At 31.6% G+C, this 12,801-nt stretch overlaps 1 protein-coding gene across 14 annotated transcripts in view; it reads right to left on the bottom strand.

Annotated features, from left to right (window-relative positions):
• Positions 1-431: 431 nt before the first annotated feature.
• LOC125063775 (sorbin and SH3 domain-containing protein 1) overlaps positions 432-12,801 on the bottom strand; it is a 116,356-nt gene continuing 103,986 nt past the window's right edge. For 11 of the 14 annotated variants that reach the window (XM_047670391.1, XM_047670393.1, XM_047670392.1 and 8 more), the window contains 9 exons: positions 12,717-12,776; positions 8,499-8,662; positions 5,742-5,792; positions 5,322-5,576; positions 4,688-4,928; positions 3,719-3,877; positions 3,094-3,202; positions 2,573-2,718; positions 432-1,648 (listed from right to left, as the gene is read on the bottom strand). In XM_047670391.1, coding sequence (XP_047526347.1) covers positions 1,626-1,648; positions 2,573-2,718; positions 3,094-3,202; positions 3,719-3,877; positions 4,688-4,928; positions 5,322-5,576; positions 5,742-5,792; positions 8,499-8,662; positions 12,717-12,776 — 1,208 coding nt within the window. In that variant the 3' untranslated portion in view covers positions 432-1,625. The remainder of the gene's footprint in view (positions 1,649-2,572; positions 2,719-3,093; positions 3,203-3,718; positions 3,878-4,687; positions 4,929-5,321; positions 5,577-5,741; positions 5,793-8,498; positions 8,663-12,716; positions 12,777-12,801) is intronic. The other 3 variants (XM_047670385.1, XM_047670390.1, XM_047670386.1) reach the window with 2 other exon arrangements.

The following is a 12,801-nucleotide window of genomic DNA, read 5'->3' as shown; positions in this document are numbered from 1 at the left end:
GGGTTTAAAACTTAATTTCTCAGTGTTTACTGTGTGGCGTTGCTAAGAAACGATGACATTTTTATAAATGTTTTGTATATTGGCGCCATCTAGTTTACAATTTATAAGACACGCTTGAAGCTACATTTCTTGGTCATTTATATTTTGAAGTATTTTAGAAAGGGCTCAATTGATTTGGGTAAATTTATTGGGTATTTTGTTTATTAAATACCTAGTCTTATATTGACATAACTTTAAAATTAGTTTTATTATCAAATACTAAATACCTGTTAGTTTTATAGAAGCACATGTACAGAAACACAACTTGGAATATTGTGGCGTATACAGTTTTTATAGGTAGTTCCTGCGTACCATAAAATCTACACTTCTACAGTAAGCTTGTCAGCCTCAGATCTATTTGGCGCCACGTAAAGGTAAATAATACAACAATCATTAGAAAGATTATATTTATTAGATGTGTCGTTTATGAAACAATAGCCGTTAATGACGATATACAGAGGTGTCAACAACAAATAAAACATTTGTGCTACTAAAAATAAATTAACATGAGAACAACAACTATAGGGTTAAGAACTAAGACATCTAAGATCCTACATAGGGCGAGAAAGGTTTTTAATTATTGGAAGTTCGATAAAATATAGAAGTAATAATAAATAATTAGAGGATTTAATTATAAATACAAATAGGCATAAATCGACTAGGTACATAGTGTATATCAGCGTAAAATATTACAAGCTCTTACATATAAAATACATAGACATTTATTTCCATAAAATTACGATATAATAATGTATTGTCAAACGTCGCCAAGTTACTCGCCCTATAACTAACGAATATATTGAGTATTGTATGGTTTTATGGTAACCAACACAAACAAACTTTATATACAATAATTTAAAAATTAAACATTTGTTAGAATATTTTTAGTTGAAGATGAAAAGCCAATTGTGACGCCAATTTAACAAAATGTCCAACTTAAAAGATATTAAAGTTCGAATTTTGTAAATCTTTTTTTTTCTTTATTCGCGACTAAGGCAGTCTGTGCGCAAAATTTATTATAGTTAGTATAGATTAACCACGCCCAGCTACGCTCTTTTAAAAAACATTTTAAAAGATGAGCTCATAATAAATAATTACATCTAACACACGTCTCATGTTATTTTGTACACATACATTTTAAACATAATTATTCAATAATCAAACTCTTTGGAAAAAATAAAACAACTTTGGAAATAAATGGTATGATTTCAAACTGATACTTACAACGATTTCCTAAGTTATTGTGCAGTGTTAGGTTCTTAATGGCGAAATTAAATTGATAAATAACAAAGTCATGGGTTGATTTTGGTAACATCAAAACATCTTGTAACAGACAAATAATAATTAATAAACAATGTATTATTTTCAATAATTTAGAACACGGTATAAAGCTGTCACTCATGATCATTATACAGCTTGTCATATATCATGTCAAATGTAAATATCTGACACATGCCGCGATGACAACTGTGACGTCATTAATTAGGATCAAAAGCTTAATGATATGGCGTTACAAGAGTTCATCTCAGTTTGCGCGTACAAAGCGTAGCGCGTCGCAGCCGCCGAAGCAGCGAGGTCGGCCGCTATCAAATGCGCTCCACGTAGTTACCTAGAGAATTAAGAGACAGTTTATATAAAAAATAAACTTTTATTTTTTATAGATTTACATAAATACCGCGATTAAATTACATTATATGACGAGTGATTTTCAGATATTTTGGTCAGAGAGATTGCATAGTTGATATGTATTTGATATTATGTTTATAGTCTATTTAAATTCTGCCATATAACCTCAGTAGACAAATCTTCAATAGACTAATCATAATATCAAATACTAGTCATCTGTCAACTTGGTGTCGCAGTTTCACTTGACCATTGCTAAAAAGCGCTCGAAATATTGTCACAAATTCGTGTTTGTTTTATGTAATAAAAGTGTATTTCAATTTATATTATTAATAGATAAGATTTGTAACTGACCATCTTGGAAAACATTTATATAAAACGGTTACGTTGTGAATGAGAGAATCTAATTTATAAAATTCTCGTGTCACAATGTTAGTTCCCATACTCCTTCGAAACGGCTCGACCGATTCTTATGAATTTTTTTATGCATATAGGGATAAGGGGCGTCCACCCCAAAATGTTTTTATTTTATTTTTTTGTATTTATTTTTTTATGATACAACAAAAATACATACAACCCCTAATTTTCTCCCCTCTCTCTCTACGATCAACCCCTATTTTTTATTATTGTAGATTTTTATTGAAGTAAAAAAATGTTTCCTAAAATTAATATACATAGCAAAACAAACGTTTGCCGGGTTAGCTAGTATATCTATCAATGTGCGCGAATGAGAGCCATGATTAATTGTCACATTTCATTTTAGAATTCAAATACCATAACACGTAATATATTAATAAGATTGAGATCATTATTTATAACTGTATAGTTTAAATTTATGCTTCATGAAGTTTTTATTCAGGTTAACAGTGACACTGAGCTATATATTATGTAACTAAATAAAACAATATACCTGGGAAAGTCCCGAACCGTCCAGTCCGTTGACTGGATCCGACGTACCAGCCGTCGTCACATTTCTCCAATACATATACGGTATCACCTTCATTTAACTCTAGCTCGTCGGGGTTCTGGGGTCGGTATTTGTACATTGCACGATATCTTAAAACAGAGAAATAATCTTAATTAGCATTTAAACTTAAAACTTTACGGACATTTTGCGTCAACCTTATTTCAGTTAAAGATTGATCTTTATGGAATTAGATAGATAAATTATTATTAATTCGATTTTAATCATTTTAAAAGCGTTGTTGTTGTACAATTTATAGTGAGCAAATTAAGAATAGTATGACGAGAGAGAAATATTATAAAGTCAGTCTATAATATTTCTTACAATAGTGCCATCTATCATTAAATATGGCTTAGTTTTAGTTATTATTAGTTCACATTTCTCCCGATAGATGGCGCAATAGCGAATTGTACTATTTGATTATTAAAAAGATTAATATAATTAGAGTTTAGTATGAAGTGACTTACGGAACAGCTTCAGCATTCGTATCGACATAAAGAGGCTCTGTGTTGTTGAGGTTTACACTCGCATTTAATCCACGGTCAGCTGGCGATGAGTGACCTTTCGCGGGATAACCTGAAATGTAATTATAGTAATTTAGAAGAACTAAACTATCTTTAAATAGCTGTCAACAGACAAAACTGCGTAGAGACATACCTCAAAAACTACTGAACCGATTTTCATGAAACTTGGACTGTTTCTTAAGTCAGATCGAAACCTCGATACATGTCGTTTTCGAGAAATTTGTGAACAAACATATAAAATAATATACGTACACGTGTATATAAGTCTAAAAGAACTTATATTATTCAACAGTATCATATACAGAGAGGCTAAACTGATTTTTTCAAGTTGGTTAATGCCTCACTATTGATCATACAATATCAATCAAAAAATCTACGTTACTTTAACATTAATATAACTTATTAAATCTTTTTAAGTACTATAGTTTTTTGTGACAAAACATGATTACGTTCATATTTTCTTATCTTATTTGTATTAAATATGTGCTGTGTTGTTAACTTGAATACTTTCATGATATTATTAGCATTTTATTTGGGTTATAAGCTAACTAATAAATCAATTACACACCAATGAGTGGTTCAGTGGCCGGTGGGGCGTTGCCGAGTGCTGCGCTGTTGTGTTGGGGGATGTAAGTGTGAGCCCCGAGACTTCTCTTATCTCCGTTCACCACGCCGTGAGCTGCTGGTGATGCCACTGGCTTGTCGGTTGATAGGATCGGCTGCGGTTCTAAAGCATGAAATTTAAGATAGTTATATAATTGGTATGTGTGTCTATTGTTTTCTAAATTTATTTATTTTAAATAAAACCTTTTTATTTGAAGACCACATTACCAAAAACCCAGTCTATGTGGTTTAAAGGCGTAATGTAATTCTCTACTCAGGTAATATATTCCCACTAAGACCACGTATCCCCAGTTGCTTTCGTAAATTTGCTAGATACTAGTATTATTTTGTTTATACAACTTTCTTCTCCATGGCGAAGGCAGAGATAATACAGTAGAACCAAAAACAATTAATGTAAATAGACAATACAAAGCTCACCGTGGTATTTACAAATTTTTAAATAATTTGAAATAGGAATGTTTACGTAATAATTCTTACCGTTGTTATTATTAGCTTAATGTATAATTATACTATATTTTTTTCAAGATTAATTATAACTACTTAAATAAGAACAGCTTATTATCAGAGCTATCATCTAACGTCAAAATTTGTAATTACCATGAGAGTTCAAAAAGTTCATATTAGTGGTTTGTCTATTTAATTTAATTGTCTTTGGTAATAATAATCATAATATTGAGTATTCACCTTCTCAACAAATTACACGCTTTCCACAATTTATTTGCATGTACAATTAGCTTAACCTAGACACAGTGTTTAAATTTGTTGCGGTCATAAAATTACAAACAGATTTTTCCATAGAAATAAAAATTAATTATTTTTAATAATTCTTTAATCACAAGACTTGTAATCATCTGTACGTCGGCGATTTTTGGGGCTAAATATGAGCAACGGATTTCTGGTTTATATAACTTACCCGGCTTACCCTGACTGGGTTCCTGCAGGATGGTGACGTAGCTGTCCGGGAATATTCCCGTCTTGTTCCCCACTCTGCCCTCCCACCAGTTGTGGTCTATGCGCCTCGCAAGAACCACTAATTCACCCTTCTTGAGCGGCAGTTCGAGATTTGTTTGTGCTGTGAAATCGAATTTCGCTCTCGCCCGACCTTCGAGGATTACTGGCTTCTTCGGAGATTGGGCTACATCGCCTTTTAGTAACTGAAAAAACAGGAATTATGTTATAATAAAAACAAATAATTTTGTTTATAACACAAGAATGACTGGACCAATTTATATGAGTTCTGTTTTTGGTTTTGTCTTTGCCCGGAATAAGATAATAAGTTTTATGTATATACATATGCGGTATATAATTATACCTGAAACGATAACGCCACGTAAAATATTGTAGTTATGTTAGTTTTGTTTATCAACTACTATTACTAAAATACATTTCACGACTACATATCAATTAAATTTCATCATCGTTCATACATTATCTCTTGCTCGTACTCAAACACATTTACATGAAATATATCTTACCTTAGTTCAAAATAAGTTATGTAATCTTAAACTAATTTTATTTTAACGACTCTTAAGACAATTTAAAATTACCTCAACATAATTATACGGAAACAATCCAATCCTTCCGTGAAATTCGCCTTCGTACCAATTGTTATCAATTTGCCGTCTCACATTGATAATATCCCCTTTCCTGAAGCTAAGTTCTCTCCCTGTCTGCCCATTGAACGTATACAAAGCCCTTGCTACCACTCGATCAGCCTCGTCATAGCGATTAAGAGGCACGATTGTCTTCTGAGACGGCATAAAATTATCTTGATGTCTTCTACTCTGCATATCTTGGAGCTCCTGAAATTAAATTAATTTATTTTCCTTATCTAGAATAAACCTAAACACATAGTTATTCATGCTGCAATGAAATTTAGAATTTTGATAGAAATGCCGATGAGTTCAGCCGAATGTTATATAGCGGTTAAAAGTCACAAACAGTGGGCACTCTGTTAATAAAATAACCTTAATGGACGCATCAAACGCTTCTATGTCGATCGGGTGGTAGTCGTTTTCCTGAAATTAACAATTCACCTATATCTCATCTTTAATGTAAGAGTTATTCAGACAAGTGGCTCAATGATCTAGTTTTTGACGACTCATTGGTCTAGTGGTTAGTACCCCTGACTACGAATCCATGGGTCCCGGGTTCGATCCCCGGCTGAGACGAACATCGATGTGATGAGCATTTGGTGTTGTGCTTAGGTCTTGGGTGTTTAAATATGTATTTATATGTCTATCTATCTTTAATATGTATGTATATTCGTTGCCTAGTACCCATAACACAAGCTTCACCAGCTTAGCATGGGACTAGGTCAATTGGTGTGAATTGTCTTTAAAAAAAAAAAAAAATTATGTTTAATACATATTTATGGTAAGGGAAAATGTATAGATTTAACAGATACCGCCCTTGACATTCCCTCACATCAATAATGCCTGACTTGCGAGTGCGTATTTGCTTAAAAAACCACGTATACGCCCGGCTTGTAAAAACCACCGTATGATAGTACTAGACAAAAATAAAAGGTTTAAATCTATATAGTAGCGTCATTATTGCAGGAACAATTAAAAGAAAACACGTACCTACTATTTAATATGTAAATTATATTTTAACGAACACAAAAGTTATGTTATTGCTTTCCCGAATTTTGTACGAACCAAATATCATTAATACAACGTGTACACTGTACATGTACAATATAATTAAAAATAGTGTATTTTAATATTCATGTACGTCTCATTTACACCAGTATCAGTTTTAACTGGTCATCACCGAACAAAATATTTTTATGCTTTAGTAATTTCAAAGGCATTTAAAGTATTGGTCGCATTTTGTTATTCAAGGTCAATTCAGAGTCAAGGTTACTATTTTGTATTCATATATTCGGACAGTCTATTATCATGAATGGCTTTGTTTATCGCAATACCAGTTTAAAACGCCATTCAGGAATTCAATGAAATTAATATACGAAAAATCTTACCATTTATTAAAAAAGCACTTGAAAACAGTTAGTGAAGAAGTACGTGATAGTGGTGGAAAATTGATTTGATATCGAAGGTGTTTAATAAATCGAAGAGCAACTTTTGTGCTCTTCCAAGGTCATCTGTATAATTATATAACAAATCAAAATTTGTATGAATGTCGATTTAGATAAAATAGAACTTAGTATTAATGATTGTATTCCCGAAATAAGCTGCTGTAACAGTAATGAGTAAATTGAGAGATATAAAATATGTTTATTAAGATTAACGCGCAGAAGAATCTTTCATCTTCCTCTAAAAATCGTATGATTTTTTGCAAACGATTACAGTATTATATTATTTAGTTACACAATGACAGAGCCATGCCACGCTTTCACAATCTAAATGCACTAGTAGAACCATTTCCGTACAATGATACTTTTTAAATGTTATTTTTATAAAACCTTGTGCTTGGAATTAATGATAATAAAGTTATTGGAAACAATTAAAGTAGTTTTGAGAAGTAACTTACAATTTATAATTATTAAATGAGTAATTTGAAGTACATATTTAAATTATTTGATAACGGTTCATTCAAATGATTCAAAATTACTGAATGCGAGATATTGGAATCAAATGTATTGCACATTTGATTTCCAAAGTGCAATTTGAATACTGACACTAGAGAGTAGCTATTTCGGCTTATTGAGGACTAACCACAATCATTATAGCGTCATAATCATATAGTATACTTATAACCTACTTTATATCCATAAATAATCTGCATGTGAGAAACTTTGTATATTAAAAAGTACATTTATCTTACATCTAAATGGACGAAAGCACATATTTCACGATATACTTAAATTATACCAGTACAAAAACTATACATTTAGTCGCAAACATATATAGAAACCAGAAATGAAATAACCAATTATAATAAGACAATTACTTTATAATATCTACCTAATGTAAGTTGCCCATTTATGTAGGAGAAAGTTACGATCCGTATACGAAAGTTGATGTCGTTACAAAGCCGCTAACTTCATATAAGTGGATTTTACTTCCTACTTTACAGATATAAATAAAATAATATTTGGTCGTCATAGAAACAGATACGCAACGTTTATTCATCATTTTATTTTTTTGGACTCTGCCCAGCTTTATTTTCCTTTCTTTTACACGACCTACATGGACAAAATTTGTCCACGATTATATTTAATATAGAATCGCGTAAATCCTTGGACATCGATGAAATTCATCGTTAACTATTATAACATCAATATAAAGTACATTTAGCGACCTACTTTCAATTAATCCGTTAATAGTGCCATTGGATAATAAGATAATTCCTTAGATAATGATGACTTAAGGGTCAAGTATCGATCAAACGGCATAGCGTGCGTCTTTGAGTAATTTAAATATTATCGGAGCTCACTTGACTGGCACGGTAATCGCAATTTTCCGTTCGCTCTTTGAATTTTATCACGATTTTCATTAAACTTTTTCCCGTTTCCCATATAAGTATAGGTATTACAGTACCAACTTTGTTTAAGTTTAATGATGTCAAGTTTTTGTCAGATATGTTCTTATTCATTCTCTGTATTATTAGATACATCATTTGCGCTTAAAACTAATATTATAACTTCTTATAAAATAAATTTTGTCAAAGACAAAAAAATATGAGATATTTTCTTCCTCATTTCACCTCTATATTTATGAATATATACTGTTTAGTTATGACATAAATGGATTACTCACTTGTAAATATTTATTCCTCTTCTGTTCTCGGTAGAGCCGTTTCATATGCTCTGCTTGTTGACGGGCCAGCTCTCTCTCGGGCACCAAGGGCAAGGGATCGTGTCGAACTGGACAGCGATAGTGGATGTTTACATCGCTCTCCACATAACGGCGGCTCGGTGATTCTAGAAAAGAAGTTAATCGTACAATAGTATCTTTTATTAATTATACAAATACACGTTTTTTAAGCATTTAAATTGAATTTAATTATTACATCCCGTAAAATTAATTTATTTTCATGTCGTATTTGAAAGTACTACATAATATTATTTGGATTTTTTATATTTAATTAAATATTCATAGTGTATTTATGAATGAGCTTATATCGTTGCGTCATTTCGGTTAGTCGAGTGATTAAAAATACTTGTTTATTTTACATAACACAGAAAATAAATTTAAAAATAAAGTAGTAGTTTATGGCTGAATAAAAATTTTTGTTACTTATAGTTAACACTATATTTAAAAGCGTTTAACATAAATTCTCAATTTTCAAAATAAACAATAACAAGAAATAAATAGAGCACTGACACTCAATCAAATTTGAATACATAAAAGAGTGAAAGTATGCATGATCAATGCTGTAATAGCCATCAGTATAATATTTCGTAGTTATGTGACGATACGTAATGTTATTCACGAGTTCAACCGGTTTTTACTATGTCGGAAGTAGGGCGTAACGAAAGGCTGTATTTACCTAGCATATAAAAATATATCTCTAACGGTTTTGATTTTTGTATAAAAGTTAAGATGAGTTAATTTGTTGATTGTATAATTAATATCATTAAAATAATATACAGACATTATATAATTAGATGTCTCAGCCGAAAACATATTATTCTCTCGAAACAAAAGCTTAAGCAAATTTAAACAAAATTATATTTATTTATTTACACTTCGTTGCAAAAAAAAAAGAATGAAACACAATACAAAAAAATTATAAGGGATGCAACGGGCGGTCTTATCGCTAATAAGCGATCTCTTCCAGGCAACCCTAGTTAAAGAGAAAAACTAAAAAAAAGAAACATGATGCGTGCGAGAAGTGCAGAACCAAATACTATACTAATATTTATACTAATACGAAATGAAGCCACATTTCTCCACATGACTTATATTCGTCTTTCTTGTAAAGTAATAAATACTAGTAATTACAATAAGAGAATACTTTTACGGCTTTAGATTTAAGAATAATACAATTTGAATTCAAATATTACAGATTTCTTTATCGAGAAAAACGGTTACAAGTTTTCTTAAGGAAATGGAAAGCCCTTAGCAATTCGTCTCGGCTTTCTCTAAATAAGTATTTCTAGCACGTGCTGATGCTAAACACAAGTTTCTCGCGTCAACTACATATTAACGTGTATGGAAATCATTAAACCCACTTTACAGACAATTGACGTCTGAGTTGTATGTTAATAGTTGAATACGAAAGATGGAAAAAATAATTTGACGTTACACAAACATATAAGTAAGGGTCATTCAATTATCTTTAATAATACAATAAAAATACATATCTAAATAACAGTGCAGCTCAGAAATTGATTGCCCAATTAATTAACTGATTAAAGGGAGTGTTGACAGTGTTCTTCTTTGGAATTAATTTGAAACCACATTTAAGCCATAGCGTCCTAAAGTTTATTTCCAGTAGTAAGCTGATATATATGATCTTAGGTTTTATAGATTAGATCAAGATAACGCCAGTCTGTAAATAACCTTTATTTTCAACAATTACGTTTTAGTACGACTGAGGAAAGATTACTACTTTTCGCTTCAAATACATATAAATTTATACATAAAAAGGAATATTTTGAAAAAGTTTGTTTGTACCGAGTTGGAGTTTAATGCAAATCTACTAGAGAAGAAATTAAAGACTTTTTAGTTGATTTTTAGCATGGCTATGGTACGCAGAGTTATTGTAAGTAAAGCCAAGTAATTCTAAAATGTTTCAAATACCTAAAAAGTAGCAATATAACATCGACGTTAATTGTGAAACCAATTTACAAAGAATTTGTTGCAAAACAACTTGTCTCGTGACGAAATTACGAAATTTGTCAATCACGGCAGTGTTTGTTCTTATTTTGAATTCAGGTAATCGCGCACGTGCAATATTTGTATATCTCAGAATTATATTTATATATATTTTTTTAATAATTGTATATACATTTTATAAATTAAAACAAAACAATAGAGTAAAGGATTTTTTACCAGAGAACTTAGTATGAAGATTATTGAATATAGGACGAACCATTAGTTGTTATTTTCTTAATTTGTTTCAATATTCCCATGTCAAACCACAAGACGCGCACGCACAGCAATTATAATAAGTCCGACCAGTCGGTCTGTCACCGTCGCGATAACTGACGAACACCGTGATTACTTCAAATCACTTTCATCGTCTCCCGCTCAAAGCTTATCGTGTCGCCATCAAACGTTTTAACTTTTAATCATCATTTAAATAACTATTTATCATTAAGGCACGTCGATACGTGTCTATAATACAGTAATGTATGTTTAGACTTATCAACACGCTCAGCGTAAATCGTATATTTTCTATGGAATTTAATATTTTTTATTCATAGATGTTCGTGTTTTGGTATCTTGGTGAATGAAGGATTTAAACTAAACAATTTCATAATGTTACTTTTAACCTCAACATCAAGGATAAAACAATTATGTTAGGGTTTTAAAAATAGAATTTCAAGAATTTAGTAACTAGTTTTCTATGAATTGTCATCACACGTTGAAATCATATTTCACACTGCAGCAGTGTTGGCCTAGTCGCTTCAGCATGCGACTCTCATCCCTGGGGTCGTAGGATCGATCTTCGAATATTTAGGACAATATTGTAACTAACATATTACTAACCATATGTACTTATGATTGTCTGCTTGAATAAATAAATTAATATCATAAAAAGTTTTAGCGCTATTGGTATATTGCACATTATGCATTTTGTTGTAGTTTATACAATAAATATTACATTAAAGACTTACTGAATGGCAGTGGTGCATAGACGTCTGGATAAATATTTGTCCTATTAACCCAATTACCATCGTGTACCGAATGCCGCTGCAATTTTTCCTTAGTAGCCGATCGTCGGTCAACAAAGTTTTCTTCATTTTCTTTAGTATCGCGAAATGTTTGAGAATAGTTTTCTTCAATTAAATAGCGATCATGATCCTGGTTTGGTATGCTATTTGAATTGGAGTAACGGCGTAGAGAAGGGGGATTTTCGAGAAGTTGTTTAAATTTATAATCGTCCGTTTGTTTTGTGGGATCGCTTTTGATTTCATCTTTTACACTTACGTCGACATTCACTTTTGAAATGGTAGGGCTATGTGCCTTGGACAGTTCATTACTTTTAACACTCTCTGTGTCACTTTTAGCCACAGAATCATTTGGACTACTTTCTTTAGAGAAATATGCACCGTCATTGTCAATTTCTTCCGTCTGATCTTCACTGTCATCATAGAGCAAATTCTTTTTTACATATTTATTTAAAGCCAACAACGATTTTGATAGTGAACCCGAAATTGGAACATCACTGTAAAAACCATCGTCTTCTGGCACGCACACTTTAGTGCTGGCACTGCTTTTTTGTTCACTTAAGTTCATTTTCACAGATTTTGTTTCATTATTACACACTGTTCAATAGATTATGATTTGGATGACACAAACTAAACAAGATATCGTTATCAATAAATACTTCTAGATAATAATATAGATAACATTTGTAACAAAAACACTTCTGGAAATATTATCGAACAAAACTGAACCGGCCTCGATCAGGAAGCGTGGAGCACTATTTACAATCGAAAAAACTGAGCCGGCAACCTTAAGCTGTGACGGGCTTAAGTGACGTAAACATCTGGTCGACCTTTAATGATCTTAATAAGAAGATTTGTGTTGTACTTATGTTATGGTACGACGGCCAAAACCACGCACAATCGCGTCTACCGTATGACTACATAATTTAGTTGAACAAAGACTATTGTTTCATTTGCTGTAGATATTAAAGATATAATTGTAACGGGACTTACAAAATACTTTATAAACATTTCTAATTCACATCACGTAAGAGTTCATATGTGTAGTAGACAAATTTGTCACTTTGCCACATTATAAACTAGTTTAATATAAACTAAGTAATTATTGTAATAAATAGAGTAATATATGCATTACCTGAATCAGAGAAGCTGCTCTGTGGCATCCTTCGTGGTGGCTCCGGGGTGGAATCAGTTTCTACCAGAATACAATAAAATATGAT

Source organism: Pieris napi, chromosome 3 (assembly GCF_905475465.1).
Source record: "Pieris napi chromosome 3, ilPieNapi1.2, whole genome shotgun sequence".
Classification (NCBI taxonomy): Eukaryota; Metazoa; Arthropoda; class Insecta; order Lepidoptera; family Pieridae; genus Pieris; species Pieris napi.
This window is presented reverse-complemented; position numbering and strand designations above follow the sequence as displayed.